Source organism: Lithobates pipiens, unplaced genomic scaffold (assembly GCF_037356315.1).
Source record: "Lithobates pipiens isolate NorthernLeopardFrog02 unplaced genomic scaffold, aLitPip1_a1.2 Scaffold_8, whole genome shotgun sequence".
Classification (NCBI taxonomy): domain Eukaryota; kingdom Metazoa; phylum Chordata; class Amphibia; order Anura; family Ranidae; genus Lithobates; species Lithobates pipiens.
This window is the reverse complement of record NW_027507903.1, coordinates 290,001,515-290,027,258: the sequence shown is the minus strand read 5'-3', so window position 1 is coordinate 290,027,258 and position 25,744 is coordinate 290,001,515. Positions and strand designations below refer to the sequence as shown.

The window sequence follows — 25,744 nt, the reverse complement described above, 5'->3', positions numbered from 1 at the left end:
CCTGACAAAAGGGAAAGAGTCGGTTATGGTTAAATGGTCCCCAGAGGCTGAGGAAGCATTTCAGTCCTTAAAAACAGCCTTATGTAGCCAGCCAGTGTTGTACTCACCAGACTTCTCTAAGGACTTTGTTGTACAAACTGATGCATCAGACGTTGGGTTAGGAGCAGTGTTATCCCAGGTCTGGAACAGGGAAGAGCACCCAGTCATTTACCTCAGCAGGAAGTTAAAGTCCCATGAGGTAAATTACTCCACGATTGAGAAGGAATGTTTAGCAGTGAAGTGGGCTCTAGATTCCCTTCGGTACTATCTGCTAGGTAGGCACTTTGACCTGGTGACTGATCACGCTCCTTTAAAGTGGATGGCTCAAAACAAGGAGACCAATAGAAGGGTAAATAGGTGGTTCCTGGCCCTACAGGAATTTAACTTTACAGTTAAGCATCACCCTGGTGTTAAAATGGGGAATGTGGATGCTTTGTCTCGGATACATGCGTGTCTGGCTGCTTGTGTTACAACCCCAAGGTTGAAACAAGAGGGGGGGTATGTGGCAGCACGCAGGTAAAATCACCTGGTTGTATTCAGGATGGGAAATATGTGTGTCCTAGATTCAGGCTTTATGCAGACTTTTACAATTAGAGAGGAAGAGTTAATGAGCCCAGCTGTAGTAAGTGGGCTCATTAAGACCTCTACAAAAAACCCCAGCATGCATAGGGAGATGCTCCATCCTGGAACCAGTTTTGTGTGTATAGACTGGGGAGTCTGAGATCTGTTCAGTGCGGTGAGTTAACGCCTGTGTGGCAAACCCCTACAATAGAGACAGGGACTGGGGCAGCACAAGGCTGCACCCAGTTGTTAGACAGGGAGTCTACGTGTGTAGTTAGAGGTCAAGCTGACCAGGATTTATTTTCTTGTTTTATTTTGTTTGGCTGTTATATGTATCACTGCATGTAGCCTAAATAAACCGGATCTTTTGTTTTTTGCACCTACACCGCTGTCTGCTGTGCCTGACTTTGTGTTGTGAACCCATCCAGGGGGTCACACACACCCGCTACCGAGCGAACCCCCTCACACCACTGTATCTGGTTTAATCCCTTTTTCTGTCTTTTTAATAAACAATATACAAAAGTCCTTATGTTTTATCTTTAATGTTCTAAACCAGAACTTAAAGAACAAGGTAACCTCAACAAGGTAGAGGATATCAACAACCTGGGAGACTAATGCCGCGTACACACGATCAAACAATCCGGTGGAAAAGTCCGGCGGACTACAATCCCCCCGTGTGTAGCCTCCGGCGAACTTTTTTTACCCAAAAGTACGGCGGACTTAGAAAGTATTTTTGCACTCCAATCTTTCCGTCTGACTCGCATTTCGGCGGACAATCCGGCCGTGTGTGTGCCAGTCTGCTGTACTTTTGAAATGAGCGGACTTTTCTCGCTCGGAGAAAAGTCCGCTCATTTTAAACACGTCTCCAGGTAGCCGGGGCCAGCGAAGGAGGCGTCGCCGGCCCCGTCACCTGGTATGGACTTAAAGGGGAACCCCAACGGCGAAAAAAAATCGGCGTGGGGGCCCCCCCCCCAGTTCCACATCAGACCCTTGTCCGAGCATGCTACCCGGCCAGCCAGGAAAGGGGGGGCGAGCAAGCGCCCCCCCCTAAGCCGTACCAGGCCGCGTGCCCTCAACATGGGGGGTGCCACCCCAAAGCACCTTGTCCCCATGTTGATGAGGACAAGGGCCGTTGGTTGTCGGTGTCTGCGGGCGGGGGGGCTTATCAGAATCCAGGAGCCCCCTTTAACCCCCGGATACCGGCCCCCACCCTATGTGAATGAGTATGGGGTACAATGTACCCCTACCCATTCACCTGTAAATAAAAGTAAAAAAAACACAACACACTAGGGTTAAAATAGTTTATTGCACAGCTCCGGGGGTCTTCTGTCCGTCTTCGGGGGTCTTCTCGCCTGACTCCTCCGCTATCTTCTGCTAGCTCTTTTGCTAGCAGAGGAGCCCGGCTTTCTTCTTCGCCGCCGCCCTCTTCTTCTGACTTCGGGGGTCTTGTCCCCCCTCTTCGGTTCTTCTTGCCGGGCCACCGCGCCTTCTTCTAGCTCTTTTACAGGCGGTGGCCCGGTCTTCTGTCGCCGCAGTCACCGTCTTCTGTTCTTCTCTTCAGATGTTACCTCGTCGCATCCCAGAGGATGCTGGGACTGTGACATCATACTGGGATGGGGGCATCACTCGGTGATGTCCCTATATAAGTCGCTGCGCGCCATGTCCCCGTCATTGTGAGCAGAGAGAGCGACGAGGCAACATCTGAAGAGAAGAAGAGAAGAACAGAAGACGGCGACAGCGGCGACAGAAGACCGGGCCACCGCCTGTAAAAGAGCTAGAAGAAGGTCGCGGTGGCCCGTAAGAAGAACCGAAGAGGGGAACAATACCCCCGAAGTCGGAAGAAGAGGGCGGCGGCGAAGAAGAAAGCCGGGCTCCTCCGCTAGCAAAAGAGCTAGCAGAAGATAGCGGAGGAGTCCGGCGAGAAGACCCCCGAAGACGGACGGAAGACCCCCGGAGCTGTGCAATAAATCATCAACTCATCAACATGGGGACAAGGTGCTTTGGGGTGGGGGGGCGTGCGGCCCCCCCTTCCCCAAGGCACCCCCCATGTTGAGGGCACGCAGCCTGGTACGGCTCAGGAGGGGGGGCGCTCGCTCGCCCCCCCTTTCCTAGCCGGCCGGGTAGCGTGCTCGGACAAGGGTCTGATGTGGACCTGGGGGGACCCCCACGCCGATTTTTTTCGGCGTTGGGGTTCCCCTTTAAGTCCATACCAGGTGACGGGGCCAGCGATGCCTCCTTCGCTGGCCTCGGCTACCTGGAGACGCGCTCAAAATGAGCGGACTTTTCTCCGTGTGTGTCGGCGAGTCCGTTCATTTCAAAGGTACGGCAGCTAGTCCGGCGGACTTAGTACGCCGTATTAGTCCGCTGAAAAAGTGCCGTGTGTGGGCAGGTAGCCCGTTCGGAAGTCCGGCAGACTAAGTCCGCCGGATAGTTTGCTACATGTGTACGCGGCATGAGTGCTTACTGCTCAGAGTAGACGGGAGCGCTACACGAAAACATGGCTTCCTTGGAGCATGTTAATTTATTCAATTTATGACTTCAATACACAGGGTCTAACATATGAATGTATAACCATGAACTGCTTGTAACCAAAATACAAAAAAAAGGATTTCATTTGACACACACACACACACACACATTTAAAAAACATGCCTCAACTTAAAGTGTAACTTAAAGAGGAAGTAAACCCTCTTTGATTCCCTGCAAAGGTAAAGCATAATGGACTACTATGCATCGCATAGTAGTCGATTATGTGTCACTTACCTGACACAGGACCCAGCGAAGTCACCGCTGCCACCTTGTGTACGGAGCCTCCATCTTCTTGGTGGGTCTCGCTGCTCCGGCGCTGTCATTCGACGGAGCCGCGATGACGTCACTCACACGCATGCGAGCTGCCACTCGCGGCATATCGCCGTTAACAGCGGCGCTCTAAGTGAGCCTGCACGCTGCTGTCTACGGCGCATGCGGCGTAGACAGCGGTGCCTGTCTTTTGGCAAACATCTCCTAAACCGTGTAGGTTTAGGAGATATTTCTTGGACCTACAGGAAAGCCTAGATTAAGGTCATAGTGGTTTGTAAGGGTTTACAACCACTTTAACCCATAACAACTTGATAAAAAATAATGCTCTTTATGTTTTGTATTATTATGTTACCAAAATTAGCATGTGCTGTAAATTGCCTCCAGCACTGCACCTGTTAATTCTTTGCTAAAGCCCTTAGGCTATCAATGGATCAGCCTCTAGTGGCTCTGATTTTTGACACAATGGAGAGCAACTGAGCATGTGCAGAGCAGGGTGAGACAGTGTATTACTGAATTTTCAACAGTATAGGCACTTATTTTTATTGTTTTATATAGATATACGTGCAAAAGGGCCAACTGAAGGGATCTAGCAGGACTTAATTATTTACTCCACTTTAAAAACAAATATCCCAAATGGACATGACCCCCATTACACCCCAACATAATTCATGATATAAAAAGAATATTTTATGGCGGGACTTTAAATGAAGCATAGCTGCACAGTAGGTATGCAAGGACATGTCCGAAATTGATTGGTTGAGTTACAGAATTCAGAAAGTATAAAGTAATGAAATCATAAACAATAGTATCAATAAGTTATATTTCATAAAAGTATATGTACAAGCGCATATTGCAACATGATTTACAGTAGTAATCAACATCTTAGTAACATGGATGTTACTAAGATGTTGATTACTACTGTAAATCATGTTGCAATATGCGCTTGTACATATACTTTTATGAAATATAACTTATTGATACTATTGTTTATGATTTCATTACTTTATACTTTCTGAATTCTGTAACTCAACCAATCAATTTCGGACATGTCCTTGCATACCTACTGTGCAGCTATGCTTCATTTAAAGTCCCACCATAAAATATTCTTTTTATATTGAACCAGGGATGGAGGCAGATGAATTGATACATTCAATGCCTCATTTAAAGTCCCAACTTTCTCCCTCCCCCTCTCTTTTTGTATAATTCATGATACTAAATCTAAAAGCTAATTTATTGTCTCTTTGGCATCTGTAGGGCTTCCCTCCAATGGTGAGCCACAGGCATCCAATAAAATCAAAATATTATAATGGTGAAGCTCTTATTCAAATAAGCACAATGAGTAGTATCCTCAAGACCAAAAGGCACAGCATATCTGAAATATATCTTCCAAAATAGTATCCAATGATTGTGTACCATTGATATATTAACATAGGGACACAGCAGATGTATTCTATGTAGTGGTATTCAGAGCACAGCAGTCGACACCTGCCAAAAAGTGTCCCATTAAAAGAGTCTAGCTTAAGGCTCGGTTCACACAGCGGGCGGCACGACTTGCAGCGCCGCGACCTGCCGCGACCTGCACACGATCAGCGGCGACTTGCAAAACGACTTCTGTATAGAAGTCAATGCAAGTCGCCCGAAGTCGCCACAAAAGTAGTACAGGAACCTTTTTTCTAAGTCGGAGCGACTTGAGTCGCTCCTATTAGAACGGTTCCATAGCACAGAACGGAGCGCGACTTGTCAGGCGGCGAAGTCGCCTGGACAAGTCGCCCCTGTGTGAACCGAGCCTAAGAGCACGGCAGGCGCGCCTTATGGGTATCTGGCTTTAATGGTACACAAAATGTGTGTATTCCTTAAAACAGGAGGCCTTGAAGTCCCATCCAATCATAACATACCATCAAAAACAGACACTGGAGTTGTATAGAACAGTACAATTTTTCATCGTTTTAATGTGTTGCTGTCTTACTGTTATAAACTGTGTGGCTATAAGTGGAGGGTTTCCTTTGTCGGTCACTCTGACTGTTACATTATATTGCCCCTTCAATGTTCTATCAAGATTGCTGGCAAGTCTACAAAGAGAAAATAATTAGCATGTTCATAATTCTACATTCAGTAGATCAATGTAAAACAAGGAAAATGTTCTGTTAATCATTATGTTAATAACTGACCTGATGGAGCCAATGTAAATATTATTTTCATTGATTGTGACAGCAGTGAATAAATTGCCAAGTTGCTGGACTCCACCAGTTGAAAAGATAAAATCCACTTTGTCGATGGAAAAAATTAGCTCAGCATTTTGCCCACTGTCTTTATCTTGTGCCTGCAAATAAACAAAAAAGCGTAACTATTCTTTACAATTTATATCTGGCCACAGTGGGCAAAATGTCAAGGAGCAGCCGGTCCATAAAGTTTGCAGGGACGCTGCCCCCCCCCCCCCTCGATTGCATGCAGGGTTGCAAGGGGGGCGTCAGACTTATAGGTTTATATGAGGGTTTTTTTTCAAGCACATGATTAGAACCTGAGGCTCCAATTGGCCTGTAAAAGGTTGGGCCACTTGTGACACTAGTGAATCAATATTCGCTTTTGGGTTTTGGATTCTCCCCCCGGCCAGGACAGGAGGCGGATCTAAAGAAGACCAGTTTGGCTGGGAGGAGAAGCCGGGGAAGCCGCCGCAACCCTGGAGGGGAGAGTACGGACCTAGGGGGGTTTGCTTGCTGCCCCCCCAAAAAAGTTTAGCACTGACACTGGTCAATATGCAGATTTGTAAAAAGATGAGAAAAGAAAAGGCTGGGATTTTCTCTTTTTTTCTTTTGCAGGCTTAGCAGTGAGTGTACAATTAGTGTGATTTGGAGGGTGCCATCATGGTAATTACACATTTACATATACAGTACAAGCCGGACACACTGCCCCTTTGACCTCTTACCACATGGCTCTCAATACACCCCTGTAGGTTAGCATAGGGGCATATTTATTCACATATTTAGCGTTAGATGCAGTCCTATGTACTGATTCAGATTTATGTAAACATATCACTAACTGTCAGGAAGATCCTGCCAGCAAAAGACAGTCTGGGCCTTCCGCCACGAGTTCGCCTGTTGGCGCCAGACGGGCTATTTAACTCGGTCTGTCACATTGAGATCTTGCTGTCTGATCTACAACGTGCGAGTATTCTGACCCTTCTGTGACCTTTGACCCGGCTTGTCTACCTACCATCTCTGCTATCCGCCTGCACCTGATTCCGGCCTGCCCGACTACCCTTCTGCTTAATCCTCTGGTACCTCTGCTGTCTGTCTGATTACCGATCCAGCTTGTCCGACCATCCTCCTGCTTGCTCCTTTGGTATCTCCGCTGACCGTCTGACCACCGACCCTGCCTGTCTGACTTCCCTGCTTCCAGCATCCTGGTTCCTGGTGCCAGTCTGCTGTCCTGCCTCCAGTTGTTGGTCCAGCTCCTGCCTGCAGTCCAGCTTCAGCCTGAGTTCCTGCTTCTGAGTCCTGGTTCCAGCTGCCTACCTGCTGTTCTGTTCCAGCCTGCTGCACCCGCCTGCTGACCCAGCTCCTTCCCGGTCCCAGCCTGTCTCCTGATCCTGCTGGAGGTTCCGCTACACAGTACTTCCCGGGTTCCAGACCCCTCCGCTGCTGTTGATCCTGCCAGGCACTCGTGCCACTCCGGACTTTTGTGCTTCCTGTATACTCTACCAGGGCCCTCGAGTTGGAGCCGCAAGAGAGGTCTCTCCCTGCAGGTCAGGCTCTTCCACTAGGTACGTGACAGTATCAGACAGCCATGACTGAGCCTGCGCAGGGAGCCTCTCCCATGGAGGAACTTTGTCTGCATCTGGCAAGCCTTACCCAGGCTGTCAAGAGACTCCAGGAAGGATACACATGTCTGGAAGAAAAGGTCCAAGCTCTTACTTCACCCACTACCACTCAGGGGCCTCCTCTTCCATCCACTTCTGCCTCCAGCACCACTTCTCCGACAGTAGTTATGTTGCCTCCTGAACCCAGAGTTCCCACTCCTGAAAAGTTTTCCGGGGAGCGAAGTAAAATCAGGGTATTCCATTCCGGAACTCATGCGAACTGTACTATGCCCTACAACCTCACACCTTTTCACTTGAGGCCACCAAAGTGGGTTTTGTGGTGTCTTTGCTCCTGGGAGATCCTCAAGCTTGGGCTCATTGTTTACTGGAACAGAAAGCCGAGGTGTTAACTAACCTGGACACCTTCTTTGACACGATGGCCCTGCTCTACGAGGACCCTCAACTCTCCGCAACGGCAGAAGCTGCCCTGCATACCCTCCAGCAGGGGTGTAGAGCTGTAGAGGACTATGTCGCTGAATTCCGCCGTTGGAGTACAGACACGGACTGGAACGATGCGGCCCTCCGTTACCAGTTTCCTATGGGGCTCTCTGACCCCCTGAAAGATGAACTGGCTCATGTTGGAATCACACAAACCTTGGATGCCTTGATTAATCTTGCCATTCAAACTGATCGGCGGCTGAGGGAGCGGTGAGCTGAAAGAGGAGCTGGGTCTACTCGTCCCTCCTGGATGTTGCCTCGGGTACCTAACTACTCCCATCCGGCTTCCACTCCCAGTCCTGCTCCGGCACCTGATACTCCCGAACCTATGCAGCTTGGAGTTCTTCACCCTGCTCTCACGATGGAGGAATGCCAATGTTGTCGGGTCAACAACTTGTGCCTTTACTGCGGAGAACCTGGGCACTATGTCAGGAACTGCCCTACCAAGCTCCATAAGTGCATGTCTGTCTCTTCTGGTGCTACTACTGCTTGGCTTAAGACCTCTTCTCACCTCGCGTTTTCTGTCTCGTTGCAGCTCCCAGGAAGGACTTTGCAAATCCCCGCTATCATTGACTCCGGGGCTTGTAGTTGTTTTATGGACTCTTCTTTTGCCAGTAAACATCAAATCCCTCTGCTGTACAAGGCTCAAGGACTTTCTATCCACCTGGCCGATGGTTCAACAATAAAATCTGGACCAGTTATACAAGAGACTGCTCCCCTTTCTGTTACTATCTCCAACCTGCACCAAGAACTGCTTCGTTTGGACATTATCTCAACTCCATTGTTTCCTATCATTCTTGGCATGCCATGGCTGCAGGCCCATAACCCTGCTATAAACTGGTTTACGTTTCTCTCTCCATATTGCCAGCAGTACTGTTTCCTGAAGAATTCTGGTGAACCTCCTGCTCTATTATGCCTGGACTCTGATTCTGAGCTTTGCCGGGCAGTTCCCAAGTGCATCATGACTACCTAGACGTCTTTAGTAAAAAAGAGGCAGAAGCCTTGCCTCCCCATCAGGCATATGACTGCCCCATTGAGCTTCTTCCCGGAGCTGAAGTTCCCTTTGGCAGAATTTTTCCACTGACTGAATTGGAACAAGAGACCCTGAAAATTTACATAGACGAAAACCTGAAGAAGGGTTTCATTCGACCTTCCACTTCCCCAGCAGGTGCGGGTATCTTCTTTGTGTAAAAAAAAGACCATACCCTTCCGCCCTGTATAGACTATCGAGAACTAAACAAAATAACAGTTAAAACCCGATACCCGCTTCCTCTGGTACCAGAGTTATTTCAGAGATTGGGAACTGCCTCTACTTTCACTAAGCTGGACCTCAGAGGGGCCTACAATCTGATCTGTATCAGAAGCGGGGACGAGTGGAAGACGGCATTTTGCACCCGCTTCAGGCACTTTGAATACTTGGTGATGCCCTACGGATTGTGTAATGCCCCCGCTACCTTTCAGTATTTCATAAAGGATGTCTTCTGGGACTATTTGGATTTGTTCGTCATAGTCTACTTAGACGACATCCTCATTTTTCCCCTTCTCTGCTCTCTCACCGTAAACATGTTAAATGTGTCCTAGCTGGCTCCGACAACACGGACTGTACGCCAAGGCTGAGTAATGTGCCTTTGAGCAAGAAAGCATCTCATTTTTGGGCCTAATAATTTCTGTAGAAGGAATAAGGATGGATCCACAGAAGATTTCTGCAATTCTTGACTGGCCAGCTCCCACAGACAAGAAAGGGGTCCAACGTTTTGTTGGCTTCGCCAATTTTTACAGGAAATTCATCAAGGGGTTCTCTGTTATCATCTGCCCTATTACACAACTAACCAAGCAAGTGGTGCGCTTTCATTGGTCCCCAGAGGCTCAAGCCGCTTTCGAGTCCCTCAAAAGACTGTTCACTTCCGCTGATCTCTTGAAACATCCTGATTCTTCCCTGTCATTTGTCCTGGAGGTAGACGCCTCAGAAATCGCCATTGGAGCTGTCCTTTCCCAGTGACAAGGGACCAAAGCCTTGCTATTTCCAGTTGCCTTCTTTTCCTGCAAACTGTCCCCCGTGGAGAGGAATTATGATGTAGGTGATCGGGAATTACTGGCCATAAAATCTGCTCTGGAAGAATGGCAATACCTTTTAGAAGGAGCCGCTCATCCTATCCTGATCTACACAGACCACAAGAACCTGGAATACCTGAAGTCCACAAAGAGGCTGAGACCGCCACAAGCAAGGTGGGCCCTGTTCTTTTCCAGGTTCTTGTTCCATGTCACCTAACGGCCAGGCTCCAAAAACACGAAACCTGATGCCCTCTCCCGGATGTTCCACAAATCCAAGGAACCTTCGCCCCCTGACACTATCCTGGCCCCGGGGAACTTCCTCCTGCTACAGGAAGACCTGCTCACGCGGATTAAGCAAGCCTCGATTGGATCGGCACCCGCCGTTGGAGCAGAATTACACGCTAGGGATGGACTGTTTTGGTACGGGAGCAAAATCTTTGTACCTGAAGGCTTACGGGTGTCTATTCTTGAACTTTGCCATGACCATGCACTGGCAGGGCACTTTGGTGTCACTAAAACTGCTGATCTTGTCCAGCACCCTTTCTGGTGGCCCCAAGTACTTAAAGACCGTAAGAGTTACTTGGAGTCCTGCGCCACCTGTGCTCGGAATAAGATCTGTAGGTCCAGAGCCTGGGGATTATTGAAACCCCTGCCCTTTCCAGACAGGCCATGGAAAATGTTGTCTATGGACTTTGTCGACCTACCCCCGGCGGATGGGCATACTGCCATCTTTGTGGTGGTAGATCGGCTGTCTAAAATGGCCCTTTTCATTCCAATGAAGGGTGCTCCTTCGTCTTCTGAAACAGCTCAAATGTCTGTCAGAGAAATAATTAGACTCCATGGAATCCCGGCCAATAGAGTTTTTGACCGCGGAGTGCAATTTACCTTGAGATTCTGGAGAGCTCTGTGTAAAGCCCTAGGAATTGCACCATTCTCCACCGCTTACCACCCTCAGACGAATGGTCAGACCGAGGGGACCAACCAGACCCTCGAGCAATATCTGCGTTGTTTTTCATCCTTTTCTCAAGATGACTGGGTCACACTGCTTCCTTTGGCTGAATTTGCCTACAATAATTCCATGCATTCCGCTACAAAGCAAAGTCGTTTTTTGCTAATTACGGTTTCCATCCAGCCTTTCTTCCCAACTCCATTCCTGAATGTTCTGTGCCAGCGGTCCTGGAAACAATACATTTTTTTTCCTCTAACAATCAGTTATTACAGAAGACCATGGCAAAATCCCGGGAGCAAAATAAGCAAGTGTTTGACAGGAAGAAACGGGGTGAATTGGTGCTCGAACCTGGTAACCGTGTATGGTTGTCCTCTGCAAATCTAAAATTGACTTGTCCCTCCAGGAAGTTGGGTCCCAAATTCTTGGGCCCTTTTCCTGTAAAAAGGAAAATTAACGAGGTGGCTTATGAGCTAGAGATTCCGGATTCACTCAAGATTCATCCTGTTTTTCACGTCTCCCAGCTGAAACCCTTTGTCCCTAATCCTTTTTCTGACCGGAATATGAATCCTCCGGACCCTGTAATAGTGGATGGCGAGGAAGAATTTGAAATTGAGCTATCTTGGATTGTAGGAAAGGGAGTAATCAAGCCCAATTCTTAATCAAATGGAAAGGCTATGGCCCAGAAGAGAACTCTTGGGAGCCTGAGGAGAACATCCACGCAAAGCGTTTAATCCAAGCTTTCAAGAGATCCCACCCTGAAAGATGGGCCTGGTTGGGTATCCAGAGACTGCCCCTTGGGGGGGGCAATGTCAGGATGATCCTGCCAGCGAAAGACAGTCTGGGCCTTCTGTCCTGCCTCCAGTTGTTGGTCCAGCTCCTGCCTGCAGTCCAGCTTCAGCCTAAGTTCCTGCTTCTGAGTCCTGGTTCCAGCTGCCTACCTGCTGTTCTGTTCCAGCCTGCTGCACCCGCCTGCTGACTCAGCTCCTTCCCGGTCCCAGCCTGTCTCCTGATCCTGCTGGAGGTTCCGCTACACAGTACTTCCTGGGTTCCAGACCCCTCCGCTGCTGTTGATCCTGCCAGGCACTCATGCCACTCCGGGCTCTTGTGCTTCCTGTATACTCTACCAGGGCCCTCGAGTCGGAACAGCAAGAGAGGTCTCTCCCTGCAGGTTGGGATCTTCCACTAGGTACGTGACACTAACCCAGTGCCTAAACATTAATTGCAATATAGGACTCAGTAAAATATTATGATAGACTATTATCAATAAATCAAAAATCAAATCCTGTAAGAAGGGAGTGGGTGGGGGTATGGTGTGCTGAGCCACACTCTGTGCCACGGTAAGAAGTGGCTTCCTATGGTGGCATTTGGAGAAGAAAAGGAGCTAAGAGTGCCAGGGTTCCCCAAAAGAGGAGGCTCCGGGCCACACTGGGCAATACCCACAGAGCAGGAAAGTATAGCGTGTTTGTTATTTTAATTTTAAAAAAGAGCTAAGTGAAACATGGAGGTTGTCATGCTGCAAGTGCTAGTTGCCTATCTGTATACTAATCCTCTGACTTCAAAATCTACAGAACCTCAACTCAGAAGAAGTGTGCAGACAAGGACTTATGACTTTTTCTCTGAATTTTTTTGATATACATACTTGTTCAGGGTCAGTGCCTCAAAGTACTGAATGCAGAGGATCAGCAAACTAGCCAGGCAGCAAGCATTTTTAGAAGAAGGTCAGCAACATTGCAATCCCCATATCTCTCTAAATAAAGGCAGCAATTAGCAATCTCCAAGTTGCTCTAGTCACAGCTGGCTATCTCAGTGTTCTCTGATCTCTGTTTCTTCTACATATGCACTACCTACCCCATAGCAGTTGCAGTGGTTCTTATGTGGTTAGGTGACAAACCTTTACACATCCAAACAAATAAGAGAATGTCTGGTATTCTGGCATTTTAGAACATTGCATTTTTTGCAATAAAAAATAAGTAAAATAATAAGAAGAAATACCTTCACAGATGCCACTTCAGTGGTGATGACAGCAGTTTCAGGAATAACCACTATAGAGATACAAATCAATGAAACAAACAGCTCAGTCATCATAATTTGCCAAAATTCTTTTCAAAATGTACATTTGTTATAACAACATAAACAAACAGTATTAATTAGTATTGTAGAATTCTATACAGTAGAGCTGCACGATTAATCGTTAAAAAATCGCGATCTCGATTCACCCCCCCTGACGATCTCTCCTGCTGAGAGTAGGCGATTATTTCATATAAACAAGTGGAGTGATTATCTACTCACTCAGCTGTCAAAGGTAAAGCATAATGGGCTACTATGCATCGCATAGTAGCCCATTATGTGTCACTTAACTGACACAGGAGCCAGCGATGTCACCGCTGTCCCCTGTAGTCCGGAGCATCCATCTTCTTCCGGGTATCGCTGCTCCGGCCACTCAGTTTACAACCACTTTAAAGTCTAAATCTTTTTCTGACACTTCTTTAAGTTAAAATCAATATTTTTTTCTAGAAAATTACTTGGAACCCCCAAACATATATATATATATATATATATATATATATATATATATATATATATATATATATATATATATATATATATATATATATATATATATATATAATTTTAGCAGAGACCCTAGGGAATAAAATGGCAATTGCTGCAATATTTTATGTCACACTGTATTTGCCCAGCAGTCTTTCAAATGCAATTTTTGGGGAAAAAATACACTTCAATAAATAAATAAATAACGAAACAGTAAAGTTAGCACAATTGTTTTTGTTTTAATGTGAAAGATGATGTTACGCCGCAAGAATCGTGAGAGAATCGTGATCTATCTTCTAAGCAAAAAAAATCGTGATTCTCATTTTAGCCAGAATCGTGCAGCTCTACTACATAGGCATACCCCACTTTTAAGTACACAATGGGGTTTATTTACTAAAGCTGAAAAGTGAAAAATTAGGCTCACTTCTGCATATGATCCAATAAGCTTCTAACCTCAGCTTGTTCAATTAAGCTTTTGTAATAAAACATGGAGGCTCATTGGTTTCTATGCAGAAGTGAGCCTGATTTTACACTTTTCAACTTTAGTGTACTTAAAAGTGGGGTATGCCTGTATTGCTAATGTAGGTGTGTTTCCTTGATTGTTTGGTTCTAGTTATATTGGTCTGTGACTGTGTTGACCATGTTTTTCCAGGTGAATGCAGCCTTCAAGTGTCCTGTAAAGCTTATCTGTTCAGAAAACAAAGAGACAAGGCATCAGAAATTTTGGGGCCTCTTACACACATTTAGGCCTGCCCCCCATCTCCACCCCCCTGGGTCTGGCCACCAACATTGCCTAGGGCCCGCCCACTGGCCGTCCCACCAAATCCGTCCACTGGTCATCCCACTGAGTCCCCATCCATGCCCAGCATCATCCATCTCTCTCTACAATGTATCCCCATCCACGCCCAGCACCATCCATCCATCCCTCTCCACAATGTATGCATTGTGGAGAGTTATGGATGGGGATGCATTGTGGAGAGGGCTGGATGGATGGGTGGTACTGGGCGGGGATGGGGATGCCTCGTGGAGAGGGTTGGATGGATGGATGGTGCTGGGCGGAGATGGGGGTGCATTGTGGAGAGGGATGGATGGTGCTGGGCGGGGATGGGGTTGCATTGTGGAGAGGGATGGATGGATGGTGCTGGGAGAGGATGGGGATGCATTGTGGAGAGGGATGGATGGATGGTGCTGGGCGAGGATGGGGATGCATTGTGAAGAGGGATGGATGAGTGGTGCTGGGCGAGGATGGGGATGCATTGTGGAGAGGGATGGATGGTACTGGGCGGGGATGGGGATGCATTGTGGAGAGGGTTGGATGGATGGATAGTGCTGGGCGGGGATGGGAGTGCATCGTGGAGAGGGATGGATGGTGCTGGGCGGGGATGGGGGTGCATTGTGGAGAGGGATGGATGGATGGGTGGTGCTGGGCGGGGATGGGGGTGCATTGTGGAGAGGGATGGATGGATGGTGCTGGACGAGGATGGGGATACATTGTGGAGAGGGCTGGATGGATGGTGCTGGTCGGGGATGGGGGTGTATTGTGGAGAGGGATGGATGGATGGTGCTGGACTAGGATGGGGATACATTGTGGAGAGGGATGAATGGATGGTGCTGGACGAGGATGGGGATACATTGTAGAGAGGGATGGATGGATGGTGCTGGGTGAGGATGGGGATGCATTGTGGAGAGGGATGGATGGATGGTGCTGGGCGAGGATGGGGATGCATTGTGGAGAGGGATGGATGGGTGGATGGTGCTGGGCGAGGATGGGGATGCATTCTGGAGAGGGATAGATGATGCTGGGTGGGGATGAAGATGATGTAGTTGCATTGTGCAAAATTGATGAGCATGTCTCTGGGTGGGGATGAGAGTTACATAGTGAATAGGGGCTCTCCACCCAGAGCCATTCTCATAAATTTTTCACAATGCAACTCCATCATGCCACTCATGCCAGCTTGTCAGGCTTGGCCATCAGGTGTCCTATCCAAAGACAAGGATATTAAATAAATTCTAAAAATACAGGCAGCATATTGGGCATAGCAGCACACACTAAACTTTTGTGACTTACCCTTCAGGCTGCTCTCTGGTATTTACAGTATTTGCATGCACCTGATAGGACAGGGTGCATGCAGATAGATGCTGATGAGCTGACCACACCCCCTGCCTGTGTCTCAGCCAATCCAATTGTAAAGCAACCTAGCAGTAGCCGAGGGGGGGGGGGGGGGCAGCGTCTCAGGCTTCATGTAAAGCTTCTCTCCACTCCTCTACCAACGGGGGGGTGGCTAGTGAAGGGAGGCTATATAGCGACCGGGCGCCGTGCAGGCTAGTGGAGGTGCAGGTGATCGATTTCACGTGCTGCTGTATGGGGAGCAGGCCCTGGCAAGCCGGGCCCCTTTTGATGCTCGGGCCCCTTACTTGAGTACTGCCTGTACCCCCCTGATGCATTCAGACTCTCCACAATGCATCCCCATCCCCTGCAAAGAGATATATTCACACATGCACTCTGGAGCTCAAAAAGTACATAATCTTAGTCTTGAAGAGTGAAATTTGTGAGAACTAGGATTTCATTGTTAATCTGCAAGTCATAACTGAATCCTGAGTTCACTTAGGGCCCCATTTATACAGCAGTGTATGGCCATACACCTGCTTCAAAAAAGAAAGAAAAAAACCACCAGCACATTTATAAAATATGGCAGTGTGCTTTACAATGTTTTTTAAAACTGTAGCACCCTCCTAGATAGGCTGTCAGGGTTTTAGGTAAATTTAGTTATTTTTAGCTCCTTTGTAGTCATTGGAGCAGTTGTTAATTTTTTTGGGCTGTTCTGGGTCTGACTATTCTTACTGCTTTCTAGAGGCTTCTGAAACACAGGGCAGGAAGATTACCAGCCGATCTCTGGGAAGAGTGACCTAGAAGGTGGCTGAAGACATATATAGTGTCAACTCCAAAACTCCAGAAGAGCAGGGTCTTCCTGTCTGGGTGGAGGTAGCTATCCCCTCACCTTTGGAAGAGTTCCACTGAGGTCACAGCTTTGGCAGAGCTGGGGTGGGCTGCACTTAAGGATAGCCTCAACACCCCTAACACTTCATCTGACAGATCCAGTCCCACTAGAAGGCATCTGGGGAATGGGCACAGCTTCTCCCTGGCCAAAGAGTGATGGGACCAAGAGAGCCTGATCGCCAGTCAAAGTCATGTGACTAGGCTTTCCTCCAATTACAGTGTCTTGGCAGTGTAATGCAAAGAACACTATGCAGGAAACCTCAGGAGCCACACAATGGACTAGGAGGAAAATAGAGAGTGGATAGCAGTATCTCCTCTTCTCTTGCACAAAGTCGTGTTTATTAAGTTCTAAATGACAGTTCAAGCTCTAATTAGCAGTTGTGCTTTTACCAACAGCTCTCTTTATTGGAGAGTGAGATCCATTAACCTCAACTAGCTAACAGGTCTATGCCCTATGGCTGTCACTTGCTAAGAGTTATCAAACACTAAAAAACAGTTATGAGTATAAATCATTTGCAGAACAGAATTTTAACTGGCAAAACTATTGTAAGCAAGTTCCTATAGAGTAAGTCTGTGTTCTAACTTACCAAATGCTTGGGTTATTTCCATGAATTCTGGAGCATTGTCATTGGCATCTACTATGAGCACTCGTTGGGTCACTAAGCACAGAGAAGGACAATATGTTATTACATAATACAGTGTAAAATAACTTAAAAAAATATATATATATATATCTTCTATCCAATTTGTACTAAACAGTTATCAATGACATTTCAGGAGCTCAAAGTAACACTAAACTCTGGTTTTAAAAAATATCTATACAAGAATGTCGTTTTGACTCAGAAAATACCCTCTTTTGCTTTCAGCCTCCTCCGAAATGTCAAATTCCTTTTTTTTTTTTTAGAGGTTAGCAATGCTTGTTCTTCATGGTTCCACTGTATGTAGGACCTTACCAATCCTCTCTTGTTTCCTCCTGAGATGGACAAGGGACTATGGGATTTGTAGTGTGCATACAACAGTGCACATGATCGCACCTAACACGCACAACTCGTTCCCAAAATATGGAAGCAAGGGGGTGGAGGAGAGGTTTGGGAGCTCACGGAGGATGTTACAAAGAGGCAGAAAAACACAGTAAGAAACAATTTCATGAAAAACAGATTACGGGACCATTAAAGAAGAAGTAAACCCTGATGGGTTTACTTCTTCGTTTTCTCCCTGCAAAGGTAAAGCATAATGGGCTATTATGCATCGCATAGTAGCCCATTATGTGTCACTTACCTGACACAGGAGCCAGCGATGTCGCCGCTGTCCCCTGTAGTACGGAGCGTCCATCTTCTTCCGGGCGTACTTCACTCCCGCATATGCACACGGGAGCTGCCACTAACGGCATATCACCGTTAGCAGCGACATGCTGCTAATGGTGATAGTGCGCCTGCGTGCCGCTGTCTGCGGCGTATGCGCCATAGACAGCGGTGCCTGTCTTTTAGTAACTATCTCGTAAACTGTGTAGGTTTAGGAGATATTTCTTGGACCTACAGGTAAGCCTTAATCTAGGCTTACCTGTAGGTCAAAGTGGTTTGTAAGGGTTTACAAACACTTAAAAATGTGTAGGAGTTATTTTTGGAGAATGAGGATATTGTTTAATATCACTTTCATGTAAATGATTAAATATAAACCAACAATAATCAAGCATATGGTGTACTCGATCAGTGACCTATGTAGCTGCTATATCATTTTTCTGCACATACTAAATCCCAGTGATTTTAGGTGTATGTCTGTCTGACTGTAATAAATTTGCAAATAAAAGATCCTTAAATGGTTACTAAGCAATAATATTGGTGAGACCATTGTTGCTGTATCTGTCTCCAATAAGTGTCAGCTTGTCCTCTACACGCAACAGCATGTCTATCTGGTCGCATTGCTCATAATCAACATCTTCAGTATAATTCACAAACAGCCGTCCATCAGGTGCCAGCCACAACCAATCGTAGCAAATGCTGCCTACATCTTTGGAATTCTTATAGCAGGAGACAGACAATGTCTGGAATTCAAGAAGATGGTCTGTGTCGGGATCTGTGGCATTCAAGAGTGCTATCTGTTCTGGACCTCCTGTCCTATTTTCAACAACATAGAGATCAACCAGAGTTGACTGGACGATAAATGGTGGTTCATCATTGAGATCAAGCACTTGTACAAAGACTGTGGTATCTGCTGTGTGACTGATGCCTTGAAACCCATAATCCTGTGCTTCAACAATTAAAGTGTAATTCTTCTGCTGTTCATAATTGAGTTTGACTTCAGGATCTACGAACAGCTGCCCAATATAGAGGCTTGAACTGTTGGCCTCTTTTTGTCCTCGAATTATAAAGTTTCCCAATCCGCCTTGAGAAATACGGAAACTAATACGGTTATTTATTTCAGTCTGATCTGCATCACTGGCATTAACTATGCCAACAAAGGCCCCTGAAAAGGTAGAATGGGTATTAATTAGCTATGATTGTATACATCATAATACATCCTATATCATGTGCTTTAACGATAATACATGAAATGAAGCCCAGGTGCAAGGCATTGCTACTGAATATGCCCGTCGGGCTGGAATTGCGTTAGTTAGGCCCCTTTCACACATGCGGACGATATGTCCGTATTTCATCCATCCGTTTGCGGATGAATTACGGGCATACATTCATCCCTATGGGATAGCGGGTGTCTGCGGATGAACATCCGCAGACACCCGATTTTGTCTGCCTCCGCTACTGTCCGATTCTGCAGACGGAGGAAAATCCTATTTTTCTATCCGTCTGCAGAGCGGATCGGATGAGCACGGACAGACGGTCCGTGCGCATCCGATCCCCATAGAGGAGAATGGAGAGCTGACAGGGCGGTCCCTGCACAGTGTGCGGAGACCGTCCTGTCCGCAGCCGGCTCAGCGGGGACAACGGAGCGATCCCCGCTGAGCGAGTGGATCATAACGGGGCGGATCATTACTGATCCGTCCCGTGTGAAAGGGGCCTTAGTGTTGTGATAGATAGTTAAATATTTGAACACCCATTCAGGTTTTGTAGTATGATTTGTTGCTGGTGTGCAAATTTGTAGTTCCACCCCAGCAAACAATAATGTTTAGTAATAGTGAAGAAACAAAAAATACGTGTATAGGTAGCAAAAACAAAGTTAACCACTTGCCAATTGCCCTATAGCAGTTTTATTATATATACATGATCCTGCACTTCTGAGTATCAGGCGCGAGTGACAGCAAAAAATGGCCTGGTCAGGAAGGGTGTCGGGGGGTAATTTTTCCGGAGCTGAATTGGTTAAGCCACTTTACGCAATAGCTTATCATCATAATCTGGTAAGAACTTACCTTCTGTAGTTTCATTAACAGAAAAACTATACTCTTCTTGAGTAAAAAATGGAATGTTGTCATTTAAATCCTGAAATATAAATTAGAATATTATGTTAGTTAGAAGTCACGTGTCATACATAGCAGTGTTAGTAGTAAAATAAACAGTATTAAAGCTGAAGTCCATAGGAAAATTGCAGCAGGACTCCCCCAAAATGCCATCGTTAAATGCTCATTTTTGGGTAGGGGACAATAAAAAGTTGTTTTACTTACCATACCCCACAGCCAGCATTCTCTAATTTGCTCTAGGTTGTGAGCAGGCCCTCTGCATCATCACTAATAATAAAGGACTGCTGGAGTTTCCTTGTAGGTGACTGACATGCTTATGCCGCATACACACGATTGGACTTTTCGTGTGTGGGCTTCATCTGTCTTTTTTTTCTTAAAAAAATCAGACGGACCTAGGACCTAGAAATAGAACATGTTTCAAATCTGTCCGACGGACTCAATTCCTATCAGGAAAACCGTTCGTCTGTATGCTGGTCCGACGAACCAAATACAACCCAAGGGCAGCTATTGGCTACTGAACTTCCTTTTCTAGTCCCGTCTTACGTCATCACGTTCAAAATTAATGGACTTTCGAATGGACTTTAGTCCATTCGTGTGCGGGCAAGTCCATTCGTTCGGAAGTCCATCGTAACTCCATCAAAAGTCAGTTGGGAAGACCGTTGGACCTTTTCTGGCGGATAGTCTGGTTGTGTGTACGCGGCATTAGTGCAACTGCAAGACAATGCGCCAAAGAGAAGGCCCTTTAGGGCACCAGTCATACAGAGAGAGGAAGTCTGTGGGAGAGATATAAGTAAAACTGTTTTTTAATGTTCTTTCAGTCAAACAGAACTCCCCCTTTATTGCAAGGATTGTTTTACAATTTTCCCAAAGCCCAGCTTTAAAATAGTTATAGATTTCTAGTTCTAAAAGCTGGACCTTGAGTTGTTGCTAGATTCCAATAGCGCAGCAACAGCGAACAGGCCCATGCAGTGATGCTGTTATACCTCTTACCCCAAAGAACTTTCGTAATTTCTTACCAAATTCCCAGGCTTGCTTTGGCTCTCATACAACATGAGCTAACATCGTCATTATTAATAAACTGACCGAAAAGGAAACTTTACTTAAAAGGATTGGATCAATTTTAGGTGTAATTCCTGCTTTAAATGTATGCTTTTTCCTTTTTAATTTTTTTTTTTACTATTTATACAAAACTTTTAGTTTACATTATGAGAGCAAAGCAGTAGACATACTGTATGCTCTTGGACTGTTTCTTTCAAACTGATAATCATAAAAAAACAGAGAAAGGACTGATATGGGGTGAGGTGAGTCACTCCTCCGCCACGTCATTGTAATATGATCTTTATCTATTGAGCTCTGTAGCCCAAAGGGGCTGCTGAGAACATGCCCAGGTCTCCCTTACTAGTATAGATGCTGCCAGTCACAAGTATATCTTCAGGCACACTGGCAATGCAGTTTCAGTCTAGGGGATGTTTTAGAATTTATTGCTGAGTAACTTGAAACAGGAGAGGGGTTCAGGGATCAGGATACACCAAAAAATAGCAACAATAACAGGAGGACAGCTTCTCTCCAATCCATCCTCAGCAGCCTTTCTTGGAGAAAACAAGGGATGGCCAGTATATCTAGGACACCTGCACACCAAAGAGACCACAGAAAGGTCTTCATATGCAATGTCCCAGGATCTGTCCACCACTCTGCATCTACAGGCAGCTCATCAGTGAGGGAGACAAAAGACCCCTCTCCAGAACAATGCCCTCCAGCTAATAATCCCTTAACAATTTTCCCTAGACCCTCAGCCCATCACCTTCTGGGGCCCAAATAAAAGAATTTATTGCCATTTTTAGTCTTAAGCATAACATTACCTCTACATTAATTGTCACATTAACTTCTGATGATAGAGAGGGGACACCCAGGTCATATAATTCCACTGTAAGTACAATGCGTCCATTAAGTGTTATATCAATTTCTTCCCGATTCAAAGGAGTCAAGCTGGTGATAACACCAGTGATGGAGTTAATGGTGAAATTTTCACTTAGGTAACCTGGTAGCAACCGGAATCTTATTATGCTGTTATTATTGCCTTTTTCATCATTATCAATTGCCTACAAAAAGCAAAAAAAACATCCATATGAGATAGCAAGAAGAAAAAAGGACTTGTGCATTTCATAGTTACCATTAACATGGTTCTTTACCTTAATTTCAATGGAAACCTCCTTAGCGTTCTCATTGACAAATATATTGTATGTCCCTATTGCTTCTGGAGGCCAGTCATTAATATCTATTAAAGTGATCTCAAGAAGAGTAGTTCCAGTGGCATTCAATCCATCACGAGCTTGCAGAGTAGCATAATACTGAGAAAGCCGTTCTCTATCTAAAAGATCTCCATTGACCACTGTGATTTCTCCAGTAGAAGGGTTCACCATAAAAGAGTCAAGACTAAAAAAAGAAATTGTTACATGTGTATTAAGCTAACGCAAGAAAAATATTGCACAGTTTGAAGACCAGTAAAACATGTACCTGCATATAATACATTAATAGAAGCAGCAGAATACTTTCTTTTATGTGACAGTGACCAGGCAACCTAGCTTCATAAGTGCTTTGCTATCATGATTTTGATAAGCACATTCACCCACTCTAGCTTACTGATTACATTGATAGTAAACTCAGGGTGTGGGATCTAGGAACAGGAAAAGATGTTCCACAGACACACTAAAAAAGGAGGCCTAGGCAAACAGCAGCAGTAGAAGGCTTACCAAAAATGCTACATGATTTACACACTGCTTGTGTCTAGGTTTGTTTCCAACTCTAGGCTTAACCCTGTCCCCAATGCTCCCCCCTCAGAGGTCCAACCCCCTCTTTACTTTTTGAGCATCATGTCTTGATGCTTTCTGCAACATTATATTATCAGGTTGGTTTTTCGTGATGACACACCCTTAGTTGAAGGGTCCAAGGTGCCCAGCGCTCTAAGTGTGTCTTCAATCGTCTATGCTGAATAATACTTTAAATTTTAAACTCCTATTGGGGGACTAATTAAAAAAAATTAGCATGGAGATTGGCTTTAAATAATATTTAAAAACCATTATCGGAACTAAAAACTGTCCATTTTAAGGGTAGCATCTGGGTATTGATGTCTACAACCTATTATATTAGGGCCTAGTAAGTAAGGCGATCAACCCTTACTGGAAGAAAATATTTTGGACAATTTAACTTGCCATTTGGTGAATAAGAACTTACAGAGTCCTTTTATCTCTTGTGCTGTGAATGAACCATTAAAGTTAGTTGTCCAAAAGGAAAACACTAGATATTCATTGAAGCTGAACTCCAGCCTTACATTAAGTTTTGAACAGTTTTACAGGCTCCTCTCCTGTACTGAAATTGCTTACTCTAATTTTACTGCACAGTGTAAGCTTCTCCCATTGTGCATTAGAAGCTGCAGAAAGATAGATATAGCCCACCTTTTTTTCCTGGCTGGATGTCCAACATCATCTAGACCTTTCCTCACCAGGCTCACTGTCTCTGGCCTGCTATTTTTATTATTTGGATGTCAGTTCTTCCAATTATTAAGGCTCTGCATCATGTGTAAGCATTACCTATGGCAGTCTGTTTGCAAGTGGAGTATGCCTTGGAATTCCCACTCCTCCATATTAACACCTACTCATGAAGGAATTTTGATATTTGCATAACGCCTCCTAGGAGCCAACCCATGGCTTGACTCAGGGCTATGACCTCTTAGAAAGAGTACTGTGGATGTTTTTGGAAAGCTATGTACAGCACCTTGTAAGCCCCTCCCACCAGCCATGATCTGCCTGCATTACATAGAGAGAGACACAGAATTGTCACATGGTATAAAAACGAAAAGGTTTTATTCAAAAAGAGTTTTATTCATCAGCATATTAATTAGGGGAGAAACAGGGGAACCAGGAAAAACAAAATGTAAGTAGATAAAATGTAGGCTTTAAATTGTTACGTTCACAAGATCACTATAAATATATTTTCAGAGACCGTATGCACCTTGATATTGAGCTATCACTTAGCCGTTGAAATATTCTTTATGACTCAAGCACATACATACAGTATACAGCCTTATTCATTCAGCACATAGGCTGCTCCTTCCTTCATGAGAGAGTCCTAACTCTTAAACCGAGAGGAATTCTAACTCTAAAAAAATCTAATGTGAAAAAAAAACTTGGCTAATAATCTTAATAAACTACCCAATCTAACTTGATTCATTAAGTGCAATTGTAGATACAATGTTTTGAAGTGCAGTCATTTTCTATTATATTGTTTTGGCTTTTTGGTTATTGCTGAGATTATAATTCTACTCATCCATTCCTCCCAGGGGAATTAAACTATCTTAATCAACATACATTGTTTTTAATCCTTATGTTGCTATCCTTAGTAAATAGATAGGAAACTATTTCATATTTACTTGTTTTATACTTTTTTTGGTACAATCCTTTAATTGCTTCCTGGTCTCTGGCCTAGGCCAAACTTACGTCTTCATTGGCATTTTTTTTCTTTCATCTGGAGGATTTTTTTTTTTTTTTTTTTTAGCTAAGCAGGCTACCTGCATGTGTGCCTGAGCTAAAGACAGATAGACTCCAGGAAGTAAATGCTTGATAAATCATCTGCCGTTGCTCAGAATAGCGACGGCTAGAAATGCTAGGAATTGTTTTTCAAAGTGATTTCTAAAAGTGGAAGGTCCGCCCACCGCTGCAAAAATATCTGTGGCTGAGGCTCCCGTAAGTGGGGACAGGGTACCTGTAAAAGACAGGTATCCTGTCCCATTCCCAACCCCCCCCCCCCCCCCGAAAGGTGCCAAATGTGGCATCAGAGGGGGGGGGGAGGAGTACAATGAGCGGAATTTCAACTTTTGGGTGGAACTATGCTTTAGCAAAATAAAGCATGAAGACATGGATGGGTGAGTTTGCTTTAATTTTAAAAAGGAGTTATATAATGTTTTCACTTTGTGCTGCTCAGATACACTTACATGCTAATATTTTAATTGTTTTTACATGTGGGTTAGGGTTTTGGGGAACAATCATGTGAATAAAGATATTTTTTGTATACTAATGATTTTTTGTTTTGTGTTTATGTTTTTTCTTCTTTTTTTATGAGACATCTAAAGTCTGTTCTTAAATTGTTGCTGCTAGATCAGCATCTGTTAAAAGATTTGACTTTGCATTCTGAATGGAGATCCACTTGGTTGTTTTCTTGTTCTAACACTGTAAAATAAGGGTAGTGGAAAAAGTGAGAGGCTTTTTATATACTTTTTATATGTAAAGATATATGGGCGTATTCTTATATGTGGGGAAAAGATGCGTTCTTTGATCAAAAATAGGTATGAATTACTGTTCATACTTACATAGATGGTGGTAGCAGGCCATATGTAATTAATCCATATAGTCCAGAGTCAAGATCTGTTGCCTGAAACAAAAAAATAATGAGATAACTATTTTATTTACCCAAGAACTTATGCTGCAGGGTACCAGTCCTTAGATGTGGTGGCTGCATGAGCTTTAATTTTTCAGCAAGTACAGAAAATACCTGCTGGTTTTGCCAGAAATGCAGTGTCCTTGTCGCTTCCTGTGAACTGATCTGATATATCAAACAGTGTTATCTTCCTTCCATGCTATCTTATGCAAACAACTAATTCCTCCATCCCCATATAATAGGGATGAAGAGCAGAAAAGATGTTTGTAGTCCTTTTCTTACATGACATCCATAGCTACAGTAGAGCGAGTGAGGGTAGGCACCATAGGACAGGAAGTATACGATTGCAGTATTAGGAAACAAGGATGCAGCGATCACATCTGAGGACTAGGTATCTGCACTATATTAGATTTTTTTATTTTTTATTTAGATATACTTTAGCCAATGTTGGAAAAACATTCTTGCAGATAACTATCTACATTTGTGAATTTTATTAACAAATAAAATATTCTCCATTTAATCTTGATAACCCAAACAGGTATCAAGGCAATTTAGAGCTTATATTATTTTATAAGGTTACAATTCCCATTCAGACCCGATGTATTAAATGACAAAATGAAACGTATTTGCGGCAGTCAGATACAGTCTATGTGCATTCATGTA

The 25,744-nt window shown here is 44.9% G+C and overlaps 1 protein-coding gene across 2 annotated transcripts in view; it reads right to left on the bottom strand.

The window, feature by feature from the left end:
• Window positions 1–25,744, bottom strand: part of CDHR2 (cadherin related family member 2) — a 225,239-nt gene that overhangs the window by 72,261 nt on the left and 127,234 nt on the right. For both annotated transcript variants that reach the window (XM_077472404.1, XM_077472405.1), the window contains exons 15-23: window positions 25,014–25,075; window positions 21,841–22,084; window positions 21,511–21,750; window positions 19,604–19,673; window positions 18,088–18,705; window positions 16,830–16,901; window positions 12,687–12,736; window positions 5,568–5,719; window positions 5,366–5,468 (exon numbers count right to left, since the gene is read on the bottom strand). In XM_077472404.1, the coding sequence (XP_077328530.1) occupies window positions 5,366–5,468; window positions 5,568–5,719; window positions 12,687–12,736; window positions 16,830–16,901; window positions 18,088–18,705; window positions 19,604–19,673; window positions 21,511–21,750; window positions 21,841–22,084; window positions 25,014–25,075 (1,611 nt within the window). The remainder of the gene's footprint in view (window positions 1–5,365; window positions 5,469–5,567; window positions 5,720–12,686; window positions 12,737–16,829; window positions 16,902–18,087; window positions 18,706–19,603; window positions 19,674–21,510; window positions 21,751–21,840; window positions 22,085–25,013; window positions 25,076–25,744) is intronic.